Source organism: Parus major, chromosome 2 (assembly GCF_001522545.3).
Source record: "Parus major isolate Abel chromosome 2, Parus_major1.1, whole genome shotgun sequence".
Classification (NCBI taxonomy): Eukaryota; Metazoa; Chordata; class Aves; order Passeriformes; family Paridae; genus Parus; species Parus major.
The window spans coordinates 64,887,205-64,909,276 of record NC_031769.1 but is presented as its reverse complement, the minus strand read 5'-3'; the positions used below and the strand labels follow the sequence as shown (position 1 = coordinate 64,909,276).

General features: G+C 43.8%; 1 protein-coding gene across 1 annotated transcript in view; it reads left to right on the top strand.

The window, feature by feature from the left end:
* The first annotated feature begins 478 nt into the window (after positions 1 to 478).
* Positions 479 to 22,072, top strand: part of BMP6 (bone morphogenetic protein 6) — a 26,826-nt gene continuing 5,232 nt past the window's right edge. The window contains exons 1-5 of the mRNA XM_033519291.1: positions 479 to 561; positions 1,049 to 1,052; positions 1,959 to 2,197; positions 14,445 to 14,593; positions 15,780 to 15,977. Of these exons, the coding sequence (XP_033375182.1) occupies positions 479 to 561; positions 1,049 to 1,052; positions 1,959 to 2,197; positions 14,445 to 14,593; positions 15,780 to 15,977 (673 nt within the window). The remainder of the gene's footprint in view (positions 562 to 1,048; positions 1,053 to 1,958; positions 2,198 to 14,444; positions 14,594 to 15,779; positions 15,978 to 22,072) is intronic.

Below are 22,072 nucleotides of genomic sequence, written 5' to 3'. Positions count from 1 at the left end.
CAGCTCAGCTCCTGTCTCAGAGGGTGTACATGCAAGTGTGACACCAACCAGTCTGGTACTGCTGCAGCTGATCCCCACTAAACACAGGGGCGGGTGCTTCAAAGGGAAGCCCAGACCACCCATAACCAATAACCAGAGAGGTAATTCCTGGTGGCATTGGAATTGAGTGTGCTACCATCATTTGCCTTGGTGCAATCTGATGAAAGTGCTGGACGTCACAACCTCATTTCTAGAAGCTAGAGAGCCCAATCACACTCATTTGCCTGTTGTTTGACATCTGAGCTGCTCAGACAGTCGCAGTGCAAGACTAACAAAATTGGCAGGGGTGTCTGACAGCAGTTTAAGAATTTGCCTGTTTGCCTTGTGGTAGCCCTTAACACAGCATCCCTCAGCGTGGTGTCCCACAGTCATACAGAGTGAAAAATCTCCAGGTGAGCTTCAAAGAGAAGGATGTGACTAACTGATGCAGGGAGCCAGGATGTGGATCCAGCCAGATGAGGCAGCTCACATGGAAGGGCTGCCAAAAGAAAGGGAGAGGATGGTTGAAAATGTGACTGGAGAGTAAGGAGGAACAGGCAATTGGGCAAGGTAGAGGGGAAAGTCTCCATGGGCTGTTTCCAGTGGCTGGGAGATGTCTGTTCTTCAGGGAGGTAACCTGTGGGTAAAGTGCCGAACCTCAAGCACGCTGGCTGTCATTCCTGGCTCTGCCGCAAGCCTCCGCTGCCTGTCCTTGGGCAAGTCACTCTCCCAGTGACTCAGTATCCCAGCTGGAGAACAGGCATTGCTGCTTACCTCATGGGGATGTTGTGAGAGTAGGCTCATGGAGGCCTTTGCAGTCTGATGTATTAAATGGGGGGGAAGGGGGAGGGGGGACAACAAAAAGTGACCACAAAGACAAACATTAAAAGGGATCTGTTCTTTCCTTGCTGCCTCTGAACGTAATCATGTCCCTAACGATAATGTAATGGTGACTTATTCATCACTGACATATACTCCCTCAGTTCCACTGGTGGGAATGAATTTTTGTTTTTACTTTTTGTCCCCTCAGGCTTGTAAAGATGTAATTTTGTATATTTGTATAATTTGTTAATGTTTTAAGCAATTTCTAGTAGAAAATTAGAAAAAAATAACAAGCAATTAATCAAAGTCAGACAAAACCAAGATGTAATCAAGTAATGCAAGAGTGGGACTCGAGACAATGAGAGTTTGAAAAAGGAGCCTCATACAGAGAAAATGCAAATCCTAAGACCTAAAGAAGGAGGAATTCTGTTTTGTGTCTGTCTTAAACCCTGTGCCTGAGAGTGTACCCAAGGAGGTCTAAGACCAGAAACCAGAAGCGGTCACTCCTCAGCTCTCTCATTCTAAAAGAAGCTTCTGCAAAGAAAGAGGAGTTCTGGTTGACTTTAACCCCCAAAATAAATGGCATGTTAATTGTATATCACATTGGGCAAGGTGGTCCATGTCCATGCCATGTCCAATGGCTAGTGGACAAACCTGGGAGCCAGAAAACAGGATGTTTTAGGGCACTTTTAGGCAATTGGTTGACCTGGTGCTATCACTTGGTTCTACCTGTGGCTGTGTGTGCTAAAGCAAAATGGAACTACTTGTTTCCTGACTTGGAAGAGGGCTGTGAGACTTAGTGAAACACTGTAAAGAACATGGAGAGCCACAAGTGGAAAATGCTGGAAGCAGTCATAAGCTTCCAAGTTTTACACGGGAGAAAAATGCATGGTCATATTTCACCAGTCAAAGATTATTTATCTTTAAAAATTAGGATATCCCAGAGGAATTGGCTAGAGAAGAGGAGCATTCATCTTCACTTTATAGTGTATTTGAAAAGCTTTAATTGTATAAGTTTTCCTGGGACTTGCCAGGGCTATCTTTGGAGAAAAAAACAGACTTCTTTTTTTGAAGGAACAGGTGGCAGCATGTAGAAATCTTTTGTTGTTAAATTTTAGTCATGGTTCCTTTTTTTTTCCTTTTCTTTCCTTTTCCCATCTGCAGTTGAATATGACAAGGAGTTCACGCCTCACCAGCGGCACCACAAGGAATTCAAATTTAATTTGTCTCAGATTCCTGAGGGCGAGGCCGTCACAGCCGCTGAGTTTCGGATCTACAAGGACTGCGTTGTGGGAAGCTTTAAAAACCAAACCTTCCTTATCAGCATCTACCAGGTGCTGCAAGAACATCAGAACAGGTATGCAAGAGGGGGCTTGCTCTGTGCCACCAGCTGCTGTCCTGGAGAAGGCTAAGCTTGTGCATTAATATTGATAAGACTGAAAATAAGTATCAGGTTTGTTCATGTTGACAAGGTTATTTGGGTGCTTTCCTTATGGGAAATGGGCATGGTAAAGTATGAATGAGGGTGTGCCTTAGCTGCAGGCTTTGTCTTTAAATACAGAAAGAATCTGCTGAGGAGCAGTAGAGTTTTAAAGCACTGCTGGCATTGCGGTTGTGTACTGAAATTCACGTATCCCCTTTCACCTTAATACTACCAGCTTGTTTGAAAAATACTGGTAATTAGTTAAGACTTGATCTGCTCTCAGCTGGACTTAAATTAAGGTTAATAGAGCAGAAGAAAATTCAGCATGCTGACCACAGGTACAAAATCATTTCTGGTCTTTCAGTGGCAATGAGGGAGGAAAAGTGAGAGAGGCAGAGAAGAAACTGTGATACAAAAATGCAAACAAGTGTAAATGGAGTGATTAATTTTAAAAGAGTAATGTCTCAGGTGGAGGAATCATGTAAGGCTAAAAGATGGAAATACATGGTCAATTAAATGCCAGAGTAATGCTGTGGTACAAAAGTGTTTCATTACTTCTACCAAAACTTGTCAGGACTGTAACTGTTCCTCTGCTGCAAGCATTAAAAAAAAAAAAAAAAAAGAAATCAAAACCAGCAGTGTTTAAAAAAAGCTCCATTTTTTTCCTCTGCAAAGGCTTCATGTGTGTTTTCCTTTCTGCTCCTTCTTTCTCCAGTCTTTCCACTGGTACCATGTGGAGGGATTGGCCTTTGATGATTGGCAATTCTTAGGGCAGCATCAAATAGCTCATGGTTGTTTTGTGGGGAGTGTGGCCTCTGGAGAAAAGGGAGAAATACTTCAGTAAATAGGTGATGGGGAAGAAAGTGTGGGTTTTGGAAGATCAGTGTTCCCTTTGTGCTTCAACTTGAAGATTGCTGGAGTGCCTCCTGGAGTGATGTGCATGCTGGTTAGGATGTTACATCAATGCCCACTTGAAGAACTAAACAAAGTCCAGACAGTCATGCAGGTTCCGTAGATGTTAGATATATTGTTCATTCAGAGCCACGTTGCAGGAAAAATGGCAAGTGTTGGTCTGCTTCAGATTCCACAAGTAGAGATCCCACCTCTGGAGCAGGAAGAAAACCTCTGCCAAGTGTCTGTGGAAGAAACTGATATACTGCTCTGTGGCAACCACCAAAGAAGGGCACAGAGTAGGAGAACTGTCAAATTTTATGTGGCTATAACATATTTTCTGAGTAAACTGAGCAAGCAAGGCAATGCGGGAAAGAGAATAAAGTATTGAATAAAGTACAGGATATGGCCCCTATGGTCCTGTTCCTAACAAATTTACAAACTTCTCTGTTCTGAAGGTGGCTGGGTGCAACAGTGATGCTGGGACTTTATATCTGTTTCCCACACCACACCAGAGGCATGCCAAAATGGGATTGCACTGTGAAGTTGTGACACGTGTCCTTTGGCATCTGAGTATCCTGGGTATCCCTGGGTGCTAGAGACCTCCCTACAGACAGAGCAGAGACAGCAGCAGCAGGGTGGGGATCACCAGGGTGGTCTCTGTCCAAGAGCTGGCTAGGATTTTGGGTCTTTCTGTCCCCTTCTGCCGTGTTCCTTCTGCCATTGCTGGCGGCCATGCTGAGGGGATCCCGCCGCTGGGACTGGGAATCGTAACGCGGCTTCCTCCAGGCCCAGGCTGCCAGCAATTCCCTGTCCCTACTGACAGGGACTAGGCGTGAACCGCTGACCCAAAGATGAGTGTCTGTAGTTCATTACTAACCTCTGACTCATCCAGTCCCTCAAGGCTCACTTTTTGTTTCTTTTCCTGCTTTATTTATTTGTTTTTACTGGTGGGAAGGAGGGAGACGTTTGGCTAAAGCATTTTGTGCTTCATAAGAGTCTGTGGGACTTGTCACATCATCCTCACAGAGGTGGGCAAGGTGTGGCTCACAGAAAGGACATGCCCTTTTCCATTCTTTTTTCCTTTCAGCTAAAAGAACTCTTTCATGTATGTGTAAAATATGAAATCATATTTGAAAACATACTTCTCTATGAATACATGGATAGGCTTGAATTTTATGTACATATCTCTATATAAAAGTGCATATATATTTACTGATTTGTATAGGCTTGTATTTTCTGTACATATCTCTATATAAAAGTGCATATATATTTACTGATTGTCCCCTTAATATTAAAAATATGCAGATGTTAAAAGAGTTAAGATAGTAGAAGATGTGTATTGCATATTCAGTGTCATATTCAGTTGAGGTCTGTCTCCATTGGCTACAGCTGCCATAGGTTCAAACATTTACTCTTACTGGTGACCTGGGTGTACTTTGGCCTGTAAGCATTCTTGAAAATGAATACTAAAAAGCTGTATTTAGCTGTTTGTTAATATCTCTGCATGGAGGGGAAAAATGCCTCAGATTATTCTAGTATGCCTGAAGAAACTATATCATTTAAGAGGTTATAGCTTTTGATCATCCATCCACTTACTTGCTTTTACTGGGGTAAAAAAGTCCAAAATGTTTTTTTTTCTCCCCTCTTGTCTCAGCAGATTAATTTGAAGTACAATGTTCTCTTTTCCAGTTCAGAACACTGGAAGGTTAAATTATAAGGAAAAGAAAGCACTGGGTTTTGAAAGAACTTGCTAAATATTTGTAAGGTTTCTATTGAATTTTAGAAAACATCTTATGAGCCAGAAAATAACAGCTGCCTTTGACTTACAAAAACAAAAACTACTAAAAAAAGTTGTGTCACACTTCCTTTAGATTAATGGTTTTGAATAAGAGCCTGATTTTTCCTGACATTTTATGACATTTTATTGCATGAGGGGGAGTCTGTACAGATTTTGAAGTCTAGCTGGTGAACTAGCAGGTGAGAGACAGGACTTGATGTCGCACCTTTCTTCATCTTTTTGTGCTGACAAATATTCCTTCTGGTAAGGACAATTAATCTCTAAGGGCTGCAGAAGGTGCCTGTTCAGTTAACATTTGCACTCTTCAGAGAAAGTTCAAATGCACCATGTTAATCTTGGCTTTTAAGAGGTTAACAATTGTCTGGGGCAATTTTATTGGTAGCTCCTAAAATACTTGTGGGCACAAATGATTCTTAAGAGGGCAGCTGGCATGTATAGATTTAAATCAGGAGTCTACAAGGGAAAGGCAGCATGCACCACTGGGGCAAAAATAAAGAAAAAGGATCCTGCCTGCTTCTGTCAAAGAAAGTTTGGCAGGGCAGGAGATAAGAGAAATCTTCAGTAAATACAAATCTTCACCAAAGCTCAGAGCCTGGAAATATCCCTTGGCTCCAATTAAGTGTAATGAAGTGGCTTAATTCAGTATTACTTGAGCAAAGGGAAAAAAAAGCTCATCTGGACAGTAACAGCATGAGCTTGTGACTCCAGCACAGATGTGCACTGCTGCACGGATTCGTGAGGCATTGCTGGCTGCTCCCTGATTGCTAAAAATGGAACCAAGCCTGAGGCTAAAATTTCTGCCAGTTACTGAATTATCAAACTGATTTTTGCCACTGTAGACAAGGCTAGTATCAGGGACTATATGGGCCTGTTTGAGGCTGTCTTCTAGGCAGACACGTATGGAAGGAGGGCATGAATGATCAGAGATCAATGCTGATTGAAATAGCATAAAACCTCTGGGTAGAAATATGACCTTGTCCCATCAGAAATATGAAAAATATACTTGTGGGGGCTCCAGGCAGTGAAACTCACATTGAGGACAGTGTGGTCTATGTACATTCTCTCTCAAATAGGAAAACATTTTTAATACTGACTCACTTGTGTCAGTAATATTTTCATCTCCCCATTTCTTCCACTCTTTCATAAGGTAAGAAAAATAGTGCCTAGAAACGAAGCTTTTGTTTTTTAACTAAACTGTGGTTAATGGCCACATTTTGTCATAACACAAACTGTTGGAGCTGTCAGTGGGATGCTGCGAGGAGATTAATGAAATCCTCAGGATGGATGGGTCAAGCTTGTGGCCAGCCATCAGTGGCATGCAGTTTGGATTGTGTGGAGAAGAGGCTTCACCAGGCAGGGCTGAGGTGACATCTGGTTTGCTTTGAGGAGGATGACTGGGTTTTGAAACAGGCTGTGGGCTCTGGGGGCTGGTGCTGGGAGAGGGAATGGGTGATACATCTGGCGGATGTTGCTGCCCTTCAGCTTCTGACCCCCCAGAGTTTTAAGAGGCTGGGCTGTTTGAACACTAGGGTGGGATCTTTTTCTTTCTTTCTTTTTTTTTTTTTTTTTTCTCCTTTGCAAAATGCAGAAAACAGGGACGTTTGCCAAAGCACCAGTTTAGGAACGCAAGTGGTGTCAGCTTCCAGGTGCTTGTCCCACCTTGGCTGTATCTGATGGACTGTTTAATTTCAGCAGGCAGGAGCTACACAGCCTCAACTCTCCTCCTTTGTGTGGTACCAACACACAGCTAAACCTGGCACCTAGGCTTGAGTCTAAAGTGCAGGACTGATTCTGTGGAAGAACCAGCAAAGCCATCTGTGATTTCTGGTACCTCTTGGGAGTGGAATGCCATGTAAACAAGACCTTTACAAAGGAAGGGAAGAAATGAGTTTTTCCCGGAAAACAGATCATTATTTAAACAGTTTCTTTCTCGAAATGTCCATGCCCTCACCCAGAGAGGTGTCAGGTCAGGACTCGGGAAGGCAGTTTATGGTTGATCAAAGATGTTAGTCCTTGGTTTGGATCATCAGTATGTTTTCAAGTGTAAATATCCTGCTAATGCAGACCTCAAAACACTCCCACACTGTCCAAACAACTGATCTATGAAAAACACAGTGGCCTGTGTTAGTGATCAAAGGAAGATACGGTACGTTAATGGTCAGTTTATTAAACAGTTTGGTTTGCACCCAGAATGAAATATGGGAACATGATGGTCAGGAAGATTCCTCCTACATGAAGAGACATGTGTGGACATAAATGTGCCCTGCAGAGTGACTGCCTGGGGACCATGTTCCTGTTCTGCTGAACACAATTCCTTAAGGGTTAAGGTACTTGTTGGTTTTAGCTGCCAGTTATAGCGGTAATAAAGTCTTCCTCTTTGCAACAGGATATTTATACAAATGCGATCCGAGCTTCTAATCTAAAGGGCAAATTGATTCAACGGCAGTGTTTATAGCTTTGAAAATAAATAACCCTCCTCCTCCTCTGGGTTTTGGAATGGGTTGTGTAATACAAATGACAAAGCTAGCATCAATCTGTTTCAAGTTGGGGTCAGATTTGTATATAGTGTGCATATATTTGTATATGATAGAGCTGTTTCCATGATGCTATAGAGAGGCGTCTGTCCGCATCCCAGCTCAGCTCCCACTGTGATTTGTTGTGTTTTAGGCTGGTTGCTTTAGAGCAGTTTGAAAGTCAGAGTTATTCTGGGTGAAACATACTGGTTTCATAACCAGCTAGCATTTTCGATCTAAACTAAAGAATGCCATATCAGAATGCCTTATTTCTTTACTTAATGGACAAAGATAAATACTACCCCTTTGCCCTCTCCCCCATCTTTGTGCTCCAAACTGCATTTAAACTCTGAAGTGTAATACTATAGCCATCACCACAACTAGAATACCCCTTTTTCTTATAGAATTGTTGTAAAAAGAAAAAAAAAGGTAAATACATTTCTTAATTCTATGAATTAGATTTTTTTTTTTTTTTTTACTTTAACTGTTCCAGTTGGTAAAAATATTCATTCCTCAGATCTGTAAAGCTCAAGACCTTAAGTTGAATGGGTTGGGACACCTTTGCAGCCAGATATCTATGTTGACTTTACTGGGGATTATCCCAGACCTGTAGGTTGAACTTGCCATAGTCATAGTGTCTTCTAGCTCTAGGCTCTGATTTTTCACTCTTTGCCAGAAGCACGTCTGAAACCTGGGTTTTACCCTGCTGCTCTCTGGTGAGTCTGGAAGACTTAACCCTCTGCCCTTGGAGGCTTTGCTGCCAGGGGTGATGGACAGACCATTTTCAGCACAGGGTTACCCATGACATGGAGCAGTGGAGGTGCCAGACTGAGCTTACCCATTCCTTCTATGTCTGGATGCACCCAGGATGGCTTTCCCGTCCCTATGCTGAATTGCAGACCTCGTCCAGAATGTCCCAACATCTTCATTCCATGCTTTTTTCCTTTGCTGGCTCTCAGTCCTTGCAAATCAGTGCCCAGCTCCTGGTCTTCTCTTCCACCTTGGAAGCAACTTCATTTGTAGGTTGACATTTCTTCATAGCTCCTTCCTTGTTTCTAGAAAACTCTTACAAGCTGTGTACATCACTCCCTGCCTTCTGACCCACAGGTAGCATAGCTTCTTCAGGACAGTTAAACCGAACCTCATTTCTCATGAAACAAGAGAGACTACCTTTGTTTTCCATGGCAGCTCACTCCAGGTGTTGGTATTCCCCTGCCTGACGCTCTCTGTAGAGGGGAGCACCAATAGATTACATTTTCTGTGCTGCTGTTAAATCTTTGGAGTGCTGGTCATTTAGATGCACTAAGTTGTTAAGGTTTTGTATTCCATCTCTTGGCAGTACCTCGTGTCGTGGGAGCTCCACATAAGGTCCATGCTATAAGTAATAAACACTTTTAAATTTGAAGTAGTGCTTACATCTACTGCAAGATGGGGTATCTACAGGTCTCAAAAGGCTGCAGTTTCAAAGTTTTATCTATGTGGAGCTCCATCCAACTCTGTAAGACCGACTCAGTTGTGGATAAGAGTTATTTGCCCATTGAAAGTTGGTAAGAGTAAATAATCTTGCTAGTTTGCTCTACGCAGTATAAAGTTTTACAGAGAGCTGAAGTCACCACAAACTAAAGACGCTGATCTTTCTGAGGTATGCAGAAGAGTATTTAGAAAGTGTATTAATTAAAATGTAGATTCCACACACTTGTGTGCAAAATTCCCTCTTGAGAAACTGCTGCTAGGCAGTCTAGACTATTATGTCAACTTGTCTTTGAAGAAAAGTAAACAAAAAGGTTGAGCCGAGGAAAGTTTTAGAGACTTACAGTAATTAATGCTTTGGTAAATGGCTGTTGATGCGTAACAATCCTTTAAACACCTGGGTAATTGCAAGCTTTGAAGTTGGGCCAAAAGCGTTGTTCCAAGACATATAATTAAAATACAAGACCTTTAACTTGGTCATTTTGAAGGTGAGATTTCTGTTTGTTCTCACTGTCTCCCTGGTAAAACTTCTGTCTGTTCAGGGAAAGATGGCCAGGGAGGGTGGGAAAGTAAAAAAACCAAAAACTTGTTTAACAGATGCTTCTTTAAATTTAGCTTTTTATAGCTCTGGTGTTTTTCCTGTAGCAAAGTTCCATGTTGTAATGTGTGTCCAGAACAGAGAAATTATTTTAATGTGAACATTTCACTAAGTATAGTAACTAAGAGAAACCACTTGACCTGGTTACTAATTTGACTAAATTCTAATTTAATTAGTGTTCAATTAAAGAGAATTAACACCCAGAGATGTTCTGTTGAAAGGTTTACACAGAGGTTTCAGTTAACAAAATATTTATTTTAGAGGGGGAAAAGCACTGAAGTAAAATGCAAGCTGTTTCTCCTATAAATGCCCTGAGCACATGGTTGGGATGCCGGCATTAAGAATAGTAGCTATATTTGATATTTATATCTGACAAATCTGCTCTCTGAGGACACTGGAGCTCAATCCTACCTTCTGAATTACACAGGCCATATTTCCTCCAGTAAACTGTGTATTCTGTTTTGTTTATTGCAGCCACTTGTGATTGCTCTGTTGACCTTTGCTTCTCTGTCTTTCTCCAAAGTCTTCTGAAGGCCATGGAAACATTCCCATTTATTTCTTGATACTTGAGCCATACTTCAGGGCCTTGATGTGGAACAAAGACCTCCTGTTTCAAGCTGGGAGTCTCTAGTTTGCATCTTCCTATTTAATATCCTCTCCTGTATCAGAAACAGGTCATCAGCTCTGTTTTTCCCATTCACTTGCTTCCCTTTAATAATAAAAGGTTAATACATATTATGCCTGCAGCAGCCTTCCTATGGAAATCAGAAACTGGATTCATCCAGATGGGCAAGCACCATAAAGATGAAAATAAAGATGAGACTGTTAGGCACATTAGTGACAATGAGGTGGCAGTGGCTGTGGAAAAACCCAGAGTCAGGTTTAGACAGAGAGTATGGTAAGAAGCTGCCTGTTTTGGTGATGAAATTTATCTTCTGTGCACTGAATTTTAAAGTGCTATGGAGGTGCCAGAGGTCCTGTGATGTCCTTGACATCTGGGGTAGTTTGGGCATGAAACCTTTGGACTGACTCTGCTTTCTTCAGCCTATGTTGAGAGCAGATACTACTTCCCTTCTCTTCAGTGATGCTGGCTCATAAATTTATTTATTATTTTATTTTTCTAGTTTTTCTTTTTCCTCACACTCCCTTCCTGTTTCCCTCAGATTCCATCTTGCCTCTGTTGTTCTCAAAACCCGAAGCTTTCAGACACCCTTCCATGGCTGTGACCACATACACAGTTGCTGCTTCCCCATGGAAGGCCACTGCCTGCCTCACTGCACAGGATCAATGTTGTCACTTAATGACTAGAAATTCAAAACTTTGTTTTGTGTGACTTGCTCAGTATATGATCCGTTTCTCTCTTTCTTGTCCACTCTTAAATTTTCCTTCGACTGTGGGCTTGTATCTGCTTATGTGTAGTGCTCTTCAGCATGGTGTTTGGCTGCTTCCTAAACTATTTCTCTTTTGGACATGGCTATAAAGCCTCATTCTTCTTGTGCAGATGAAAATCTTTGTAACTCCTTTTTCTCTGCAGACTTTTTATCCAAGGTGTCTCCATCTAGTCCTTGCATGTCTCTGTGTCTCCCATGACTGCAAAACATCCTCCGCCTTTCCCTGTCTAATGAGATGTTCTTTCCCTTTGACCAGGGGCTGAGATGACATATTCTTTCCCTTTGACCTTCCTTCCTATTTACCTTTCACCAGAGGCTAGTCTGGGAGATTTCCCAGTTTCCATTTAAAGATCAGACACCATACAGCTTTTTTTTGCAGGAGTAGCAGGAGTATCTCCTAGCCACGTGTTTGTAGGAAAAGAGCAGATTCTCCTCAGGTGATTCTTGGTATTAGTTTTACTGAGGGGGAAAGAAGGGGAAAGTATGTGTCCTGCATGAGAAAAGTCCAGAGGATTTTGTTGCTAAGAGCTGAATCTCTGTTGAGCCTTTGTGGGCAGCAATTTTCAAGTACTTACTGCTTGGCCAAATTTGAGGTGATTTTTTTAAGTAGGGAGGACATACAAGATTTCTATTCTGAAAAATATAAAGGAGTGGTTAAAGACACATAGTTAAATAGTTGGGAGGTTTTTTTAATGTGAGTGAATTTTTTCTTTTTTTTCTCCCCCTCCCTCCTTAATTTTGTCTTTAGAAATAGGTGACTGACTATTTTTTCAAAACCTTCATGCCAAAATGGAAACTAGTAATGATATACAGTTCTGTGCAACCTGCTGATGCCTGGGAGACAAATGTTGATTGAAAAGGGGATTAAAGAAAAGGTATTCAGATGTGTTGCCTACACGTCCACTATGCCCTAAAATACTTGTGGGATGAACCTTCAGCATCAGCTTCATCCAATGAATGAAACAATATTTTTTAAACAGTGCAAAAGTCATCTAAATAGCAGAGCTGATTGAAAACCAGTCCTGTATGAGACTTTTTGCAGAGACTTAATTGGAATGGAAAGCCTGATGTTCCATTTTTCTTCGTTTTACAAAGGAATCAAAATCTTTGCAAAGGGAGAGTGACAGACTGGGATAAAATGGCCCATTCATGTTTGGTAGAGTTGTTCTTTAGTCAGGCAGTTTTCTTACTATGTTTGTGGAGGACACTAAAATGGGGGATACACATTGGAAGGCAAATCTGTATTTTAAGTAATCTAATAATTGTGGATTTGGGTTCAGTGTGAGGTGGGGTGGAGGGAAATTTGATTTGGTGGAAAGAACAATTGCATTTGGACATGAAAAATCATTGATGTACATACACCCTAGGGAATGACTGTGTCCTTTGTAGTTCAGCAGCATGAATTTAAGGATTATAGTAGATCACAAGGTGAACATGAGTTAACAGTGTGAATCTTGTGAAGAAGCCAAAATCACATTCTGAGGTGTATTAGAGGCACAGTCTGTGAGATGTGTCAAGATTATCCTTCCACTGTACTCAGCATCAGTGAGCCATGATCTGAGCTGAATCAATAAAAAGGAGTGACAGAAATCAAAGTCTATAAAACAGGGCTTGTTAAGGAGAGACTGAAGATATTGTTGTAATAAGAAGGGGATATTGCTGTGACATTTAAGTTAGATAATAGTGGGGGGAAAGAAATGTCACATGAAGCCCATTCAATTTCCTGGAAAGATGAGAGAGCTCCTGAGGCTGGAGATATACGAGATCAGGTGAGGCAGACATCTCTCAGGAACAACATGGATGTAGGTGATTCCGGCTGGAGTTCAGGGGAATGGGCTACATGATGCCATGTGGACCATTTTGGCTTTACAGATCTCTGATGTCCAAGTACCTTCCCAAAGGTCAAGGCAGTGGGAACGTAAACTTTCAACCTCTTCTTCATGTGTGTTTAGACCTGACTTCTCCTATGTGTGTGTTTCAATATTCAGGAGGGTTTGCTTTTAGAGTTCCTGGGATAGAGCAGTTACAAAGGACAGAGATCAGGAAGCAACTGGTGTGAGAGGGAAGGTTGAAACAGGTGCTAGGAAAACCCCTTTTCAGATATAGTTGGGGAAGCCCAACGTTTAAGTCATATTCAGAGGCGGGAATGATCTAGAAATTCATTCCTCTCTTAAAACTGGAGAGGGAAAGAGTGGTCACAGCTGCAGTTGCTGTTTGCAATTGCCTTTAAGTAACACTTCACAACAGTTTATATACACTGCCTGGGAAAGCCCAAATCTCAACCTTAAGGTTTCCAAAACATGTAGCAGCTGACCAGCCATAGCTACTTGCTGCTGTTGGAGGTGAAGGTCAGAGTTGATCATGAGCCCTCTTCCTGCTGGAGGAACGGTGGCAAAGACTCCTGTGGGAAAGGCTGCTGAGTCAACCACAGTGTGCAGCTACCAGTGAGGTAGGAGAAAGCCTCCATGCTGTAAAAATAGCTGCACTAGGAGCTCTAGTACACTTCAGTGCTTATTTTTCCATGTGTGATCTCATGCAAACCAAGCTGCTGGGCAGTATGACATAGCAGTTGGCCAAAAATAAAATGTAACTCAATCAAAATTTTTTTTCTGAACTTAACCTTTGGTGGGTAAGAGAGACAGGTACCCTGTTTCCTCATTTACACTGTTAGAAAAAAAAATGCAGGGGGAAAAAGAGATGAAGATGGGATTGACACCTGATATGCATTTTGTAATAGGATAGGGTAAAGGGTAGGAATTGTAGCTTTCTTGCACAGGAAAGTTACATCTCTAATACAGTAAGAAAATGTACGTGGGATTTCTCTGTGTGCTTCTGCAGCTGATTTCATTGAATAGAGTTTGGGTGAGTACTTGGTCCTGCAAAAAAGTTACTGACTTAAAAGCAATTGAAGCCGAGGCCCGTGAAGGTGATGCAAGACAGCCTTGGAACAAGGTGTTCAATCCTTGTTGATAAGCCTCAGAAAAATGTTTTTAGAAGCCTTTAGAGGTCCATTTCCCTTCACTCTTTGATGCTAGGCCAGTTGTTTATTTGGTTCTTTATTTTGGTCAGTTGAGGTAAGCTTGTGTCTGTGTATGGTGAGTTTAAACCATGACACCCCTGTGGCAAAAGTCATTGAATGCCTGCTCATGCTGGTGGTTCCACTGGCTGTGTATGTAATAAATGTCTGAATGAAGTAATGTCAGGGCTAGCAGTACACTCTTCAGGAAGAAGAGTGCCTTACTAGTCCCTTGCAGGTGGAGAAACAGACAGGCCTGAGGATTAGGATCGCTTTCCTCCATTTTAGAAAATGGTGAAAACCTTTATAATCCTGAATCTCACGTGTGGAAATTCACATGTCTCATGGCAAAACTCTGGATACAAACAGGCAAATTTGAAACATTGTTTTGTTTTAGACCTTAGTATGACTTAGAACTATTTCAGATTTTGTTTCTGCAACAGCAAAAGCCAGGAGAGAGAATCCCCAGCCTCACAATCTTGTCATTACCCTTCTCTGCAGGGCCTCTGACCTGTTTCTGCTGGACACGCAGGCGGTGTGGGCGTCGGAGGAGGGCTGGCTGGAGTTTGATGTCACTGCCACCAGCAACATGTGGGTGATGAACCCCCAGCACAACATGGGACTGCAGCTGAGCGTGGTGACCCGGGATGGTAGGTTGAGGGCCAGGTAACACGAGTCATCCCTCAGTCTCTTGGATGCTGTCTAGAAGTTATGCTAACAGAACTCAGCTGGAATGGGGCAGGGTGAGCACCCTGCCTTTGTAAGGCAGCTGTAGCCAACACCACGAGCAAGATATCTGAGGGCACAGGTGGTGGGCTGTCCTGGCTGTGCTCCTGTGATGGACATATCTTTCCCCATAAGTGAGGTCAGGTTTCTCTCGACAGTACCAGGACCAGCTGGTGGAGGTGGGTTTGGGTATGGCCCCAGTTTCTGGGTAGGAGGTGGGAGGGGGCATGGAACTGGGATGCCATGTAGGGTGAGGTTTAGGGATGAGAGGAAGAGAAAAGGCAGATACATGGGTGTCTACCTCCCTATGTGGGTTTATAGCAGCCCTCTTGGCTGTGGCGGCTGTTGATGCTCAGATCTCATCAGAACTGACATGGGAAAGCTGCTGGAAAAACTATACGGTTTCTTTGTGGGTCAGCAGCAATGACAACATTTCATAGCCTACAGAAACTTTGAAAGGTGGAAGAGATGCAAAAGAGCATGAATTGCTTTGGAAGATAAGCAGTGGAGATGTTCTAGATGAGCAGAAGGTGACAGTGGCATTCTATAGGAATGTCTCCTATTCTATAGGAACCAGTCTCCAACCTTGTTTTTTTTCTACTGCTTCATGCTGGAGTTTGGTACACCTGTGATGTCAAGTAAGACTACAGGGGCTGTCCACTTCTCCCCGAGGAAATGTTAGTGCCAGCCTCTACCTCCCCAGTGGGCTGAGAACCCATCACTGTGCTCCTGGCAAAAGCACACCATATTTTTGCCTTCTGCTGTCCCAAGACATCTCCTAATCCCAGGTCTGCTTCTTGTGTTTCACAGGCAGCAGGACTCATTTCATGATACATCTGAGTGTAGTGTTTTATGTATCTATCTATATAACTTTACTGCCAAAATGGGACTAGAGATGCCTAAGGGGAACCAAGGAATCAGATGCTGCAGTGAAGTCTTGTCCAGCATGGGTGGAGTGCTGTCATAAAAATGTCCATAGGTTGTGGTGGCAGGAAAGGAACGTTTGGTGCTTAAAGAAGAGTATGAGCAAGAAGAGAAGACACACTGCCTATGGGGATACCAGGCTGCTACACCATTTCTCTAAAACTCCCTTTTTTGTTTGGCTTGAAGGTTTCAGCGTAAACCCTAGAGAAGCAGGGCTGGTAGGGCGAGATGGCCCTTATGACAAGCAGCCTTTCATGGTGGCCTTCTTCAAAGTGAGCGAGGTTCACCTACGCACCACTAGGTCAGCGACCAGCAGGCGCAGGCAGCAGAGCCGAAACCGCTCCACCCAGACTCAGGACGTTTCCAGGGTGTCCAGTGTCACAGGTAATCATGGAATATGGGTAACCATGGGACACAGGTAATCATGCAGCGCAAGCTGGGATAACTTCTTGTGATGGCTCTGGTTGCTTTGGAGTGCAGAAGCAAGAAGGGGGCCGTGAGGTGGGATGCTCTTCCTTGGGGGAATAGGTTACATCTGCAAGGTTGTGGAAGAGGAGGTCTCACATAATGGAACTTACAGGAGTCCTCTTGAATCCAGCCTGGAGTCCAGACCCACGTGTGAAGTTGCATTCATTGAATTCAATGCAGTGAGGTATTTTAACCACAACACTTGTGCTTGTAGGTTGCTTGCTGTGTGCAGTATTTGCCAAGAATTATGACCTGTGAAGTGCAGTATTTAAAAGACTCTATCTCTGGATAGAAAGGTTATATCTGTGGAGAGGCTGCATGCTGCAGGTACTATACAGAAGCCTCGTGAGTGCTGTTATGGGCTGCTGGAGCAATAGAGAAATAATGGCATTTTGGCAAAAATTAAGAATCTTCTGTCTTCTAAGTCTTGTCTGTTTTCCATCACCAAAGTGCTACAAGCCCTTCATTCATTGAGTACCTTCTTTCTTCTCAAACATTTCTGCCTATTCCAGGCTCCTTGATTAATTTGCTTATGCTGCCCCCTTCGTTTCCAATAGGATCCCTGCTTTTCCCATGTCTAGAAATTACTATGCCCCATGGAAGAGAGGCAGCTGTATTTTTTTTAGTCTATGTCCAAACACAGCTGAGAGAGATGAGCCAGCATTGCTGATGCTTAGCTGGTGGGAATCTGTAGGCTGTTCCCTGCTCTTGCATGCTTGGGTTGTGGGTGAGCCATGCTTGCACCCAAGGTGGCTCCATGCTGCAGGGAGCAGAGCCAGGTTGGGAGCCCTCCTGGGCTGGCAGCCAGGGTTTGTGCACGGCTGTGTGTTGACTCAGCTCAATTGCTCCAGCCCATTGTGGTGATGGAGTTGCCCTCTGGGTTAGCGCATGCCAGCAGCAGCTGGCCATTAGCGGCCTTTGCATATCCTTGTGGTGCACACTGCAGCATGGCTGTGGGTTCCTGTGCGTGGGTTCTAAACTACTACTCTATGCCATGCCATGCCATGCAAGTGCCAGACTCGGCTCACTGTGAGATGTCCCTTCGTGGATTTTAAGGGCAGGAGGAACAACTCAGTTTTGCAGCCCGACCTCCCCAGGGGAGGCTGGCCGGTGCCAGCATGGCATTTCTGGAGGAGTTACCATCTAATCTGTGTTATCATCTAATCTAATCGAAGTTGTGAGACCTGCTTTGGTCCTGGTCTCCTTCAGTGATGGTCTCTTTCCATGCTGCAGTTTGAAAGCTGGGCATCGTAGCAGCTTGCCGAGTTACTTTCCTGCATGATGAGCTTGCCAAGGACACGGGTAGTTTATTCAGCTGGGTGTTGTAAGCCCAGCTGTTATGCAGGCAGCTCTCCCACTTAGGTAGGTTCAGCTCCCTTCACAAGAGCCAATATTTTAATGCATTCACGGTGCTTTGGGAAAGCTACTTGCTGCATTGCTGTTTTGTGGTGCTAGTGTCACTTGGAATCAGGATAAGCTCCAGCTTTCTCTCTGTGGCTCTGCAAACTTCACAGTGCTGAAACAAAATTTTCACACTATTAAATCAGGTGATGTGACTCAAAGCCTCAGAGGGAGCAGATATGTTGGGCAAAAAGAGCCATTTGTACCTTGCTGCTTTCTTGACTACACCACATATCAGGTCATAAAATTCTAAAATGACAAAAAGGGAAAAAAATAGCTGGCAGTCTGTGGTCTCGAGGGCTTTTTTAGGGCCAGCTTTAATTTAAAACCTGGAATTTGGCAGTGCAGTAGTCAACAAGGTATAGTTGAGACTGTGGATTTAAGGCAGGGGAAAGGAGAGGAATTTAAAGTTAAGATGTATGTTTGGTTGGTTTCTGTGTTTAGAAAAGGGAGACTACATCATCTTGTTTTCCTTTCTAAGTGTGACACTCTCTGACTGTTCTCTTTAAGAAGTGGTTGATTTAACAGCACAAGAGGCACCAATGACAAAAAGTGTTTTCAGCATTACAGATCAAAGGGTTTTTTTGGTTTTTTTTAACTTGTGAAGATAAAAAAATCATAATGCATGGTGGGGCTGAGGAAATGTTTGCCCCAGGGTGAAGCAGAAGGCAAGCCGAGCGATTATCCTGAAGGCTGCTTAGCCCTTCTGAGGGTGCCCTGATGCATCTGGACACAAAGTGGGTGTAGAACTGGGATACTTCAGTTCACTTCTGTGCCTCTCCTTGCCTGTGCATCTCCTCTCGTATCTCACATCTTGTCAATTTTTTTCTGTGCTCTTCCCCAAGCTAGGATTTCTGTTGCCTACCAGAGCTTGAGAGCAGTTTCTGTCCTGCAGAGCAAGGTAGTTGTTTGCTGTTGATGGGGTTTTTTTTTGGTAGATTGCAACTTCCTTCCTATGTTAATCAATACACAAGGCTTTCTTCTTTCAGTGCAAAAAGGAAACCCTTTCTTGAAAGATGCTGTGAGTTGTTTTGGGGCAGTACATTTTAAAAAGCCCTCTTTATTGTCTGGATATGGCAGATATTTCAATCAGTTTTGAGTGCATGAAGTGTGCTGCTGGGCCGGTACTGGACCTGGGGAGGCAGGGAGTTAGGTGAGAGCATGCTGCTGTGTGGCAAAGAGACCCAAAGGGACCCCAGCATTCTCCCTTTGATGTACAGTTTTCCTGCAGTCAGTACCAAGAGCTCAGGTGCTGAGCCTGTGTTGGTGGCACAAGGTTCTCAAGGGTCTGTATTTTTTTGCCAAGAATGCTTATATCCATGTATTATAAACATGTAATTATCACTGGCTTATATAAAGCAGAACTGAGCAACCCCCATGGTTATAAACTGCTTTGACACAGAGTCCTGTGCCAGTGCATCCCTGAAGCCTCAGTTCTTCTGCAGAAGGAGGATGAGCAGGAAGTCAAAGGAGTATATTCATCTGCTGAGGCAGAAAGTCATATGCCAGGTGTGGCCCTGGACATGGAGGAACACGGTGGTGGGGAGCATGTAGATGTTCCTCTGATGTTGTCTGCAGGGCCTGCAGGCCCTGGCTCAGCTGAATCTTGCAGTGGGTTGAACTCGTGCTCTCAGATTCGTACTGACCCTCCAGCTGACCAAAGAGATGGGACTGTCCAGCACAACAGGTGGTGAACCTCTGCCCTTCAGCTAACTCCGTGGTTGGCTTATGGGTTCTGCATGGGGCTATCTCCTTGTCCAGTGGCAATAATCCTTCTCTTCTGCAAGTCAGCCTCCAGGCACATCCCTTCCTGTCAGCCCCTCCTCATGGAGAGAATTTAAATGCCTGACTTTGGACTGCACTTGCTGCTCTGAATGAAACTCAAGCCAAGTCCCTTTTCAGGTCCTTCTCTTTAATGCCCTCTGGACTGATGTGAGGTGCTCCATGAAAAATGCCCTTCAAGGCCCTTCAAGTGGCCTTTCCTTCTAGCAGATGTGCATGGCACCAGACAGATTTCCCCATGTGTACAGGAACCAGATATTGCAAAGGGCAGCATGCACAAACACTGGAGGAAAATGAGGCCAAATGCTTTTGTGGTGGCAAGGGCCTTGTTAATAAACTTTGTTATCTGGCAGCCAATCTTCCCTTCAGTATAGCTTTCCCTTCAGCGCAGTGTTTGGATGCAGGCTGGAGCAGCATGACCAGCATTTCTGGATGTGCCTTCACATGCAGGTTCACGTCAGCCCGACATCTCCCCTTCTTCCCACCCAGGCAGATCACTTTCATGTGAAGTGGGCTGTTATTAACTGTGTGATCAGTTTACACCAGCTTTATCCGAACAAATCACCAAAGTCAAACACCAAGAAGAAGGGGCTGGCCTTGAAGACCTCTGTCAAAGCTATTTTGAATCACAGAAGCAATTAATTACTGTGTGGAATTTGGTAAACTGGCACCTTGGGAGCAGCGAGGGTGTTCTCAGATGGATCGACCTCAGTAAATATTTATATGTTCTTTGCCAGCACTTAACGTGGGAGAGATTATAGGAAATCTAGGGTGGGTGCATAAGTATCTGTAGGAGGGAGACCATTAGGGTCAGGCTGTTCTCTCACCCTTTTCAGCTACACACATGCCAGTGTCCAGCCTTAAGAGAAACATCTGTGCTTGCAGAAAGTCAGACTTGGGTCCTTGGGCAGACAGCATTCAGTGCAAACGCACAACAGAGGCAAGCTGTCTTAGCTGTGCTGTTTTAACTGTGCAGCTCTGGGAGTTATTTTTAAGTGCAGAACTAGGGGTTTGAGCTTTTTTTGAATCTCTGTTTTAGACAAAATTGTTTACAATATGATTAAATGCAGTGCCTCGTAAGTGCCAAGCTAGTGTTTCTGAATTGGTATGTTCAGGGGAAAAAATAGAGACCATTTTGCTAAACCCACAATGAGCCTACAGGAGCTCCCAGAGCAGCTCCCTAAACTCTCAGAGATGTTGAAGGCCTCTGGTGAGCAATCCCTGCCCATTGTGCCATGGCATTGTAGGCCAGCTCTGGGGCTGTTTGCAGCACCTCCCCTGTGCAGGCTGCCTGCTCTTGGCCCTCCTGGCTCCCTGCTGCAAGGCTGGCAGGAAGGGACACAACCCCTGTTGCCTCTTGGCAGTTGTGTCATGCACTGCAAACCTCCTGGAGTGGCAATTTGGGCTGAAACAGCTGAGCATGCTGGCCTGGGGTGGCTGATGCTGCTTTCTACGCTTTACAGAAAATGTGTTGTGGAAGCCAACTTCGGTAGCTTAGTGAGCTCTAGCTCACTGCCAAAACCCTGTGACTCTGTGTATTCCTCCTCTTTTCAGACCCGTAACTGGATGTGTGTCCAGTGTAGGGCATATGCTGAGCCCCACACTGTAGGGAATGGGCCATGATTATGTGCATCTGTATTGCTGCATCTTTTTCCCCAATCCAGAAAGCCACTGCTAAGGGTTGCTTAAAGGTTTTTGACTTACCTGAAATTGGGCTAAAATAGCTTCCATAAAGCAGATGTAGTAGGCAAACACATAACAAGAAAAGAGGGCAGGGGATCTTGGGATGAACAGGGAAAAGTGTAAAGCCAGGGAGAGGGGATATTTAGTATGTTGACATTTAGGAGAGCAAAGGCTGAGGCTGGGCAAGTGAGGAGGTAGAGCCGTCTGTATCTGCCCTGGATGGAGAGCAGCCAGGGCTCCATGCAGAGTGTGAATCAGGTGACTCTGACCAGTGAGCTGAGGCGAGTTTTTGGGGGTAGTGTGAGAGAGGACACATTCATAACATGTTCTGCTTGGTGTAGCTTGTTAAGCAGCTCTTTTTATCCACTCCTGTGTTTTCTTAAACTTGTGATTGCTTGCAGCCTTCCTTCCCACTCCTGTTTTCTCTGCCTCCCTTGCCTTCTCCCCTATCCGGTAGCAGATTTGGGTAAATTGTAGCTGGATTTGGAACATAGCACCATTTTACCCACTCAGTTGTGAATAGATAACTCCACTGTCAAAAACAGATGTTTTTCCTCTAAACAAACTATATATTTCCCATTGAAGAACAATCAAGTTTTGTTTTCAGGTGCTTTAATGAAAGCTGTTGATCACTAAAAGTATATTCTCATTTTTTTTCCCTCATTACGACCAAATCATTTTGAAACATCTCATGCTAGAAATTTGCTTCTGGGCTGAGCCAGGGACTGGAAAGCTTCATCTGAAATAAACCACCACACCCTGGTTTCTACTGGGTATGTCTGGTTTGAAAATGGAAAGCTTGAATAGAGAGACTCGCCTCCTTTCTTGCTACCGCGTGCTCCTGGAAGAGCGAATGTTTATGCTGCAGCAGGCTGTTAACCAGCTCTGCTCACCTGATTAAATCCGTGATTGAAGCAAAGCTATTCAAAGTCTGAAATGCAATCCTTAGAGTTTAAAACCCAACTGCTTCTAAAAACAACTCTCTAATCTTTGGTGGTTGGGAAGCTGGGTTTGAGGTGTAGGGTTTTTCTCAGCCCTCAGTGTTAACTGTACCCAGCTGTACCGCTGTGCTGCCCTTAATGTCAGTTGGATGTGCTTTTAGTATTATAGTTTTTCTTTTGAATAAATATTTGCATTTGTAGTTC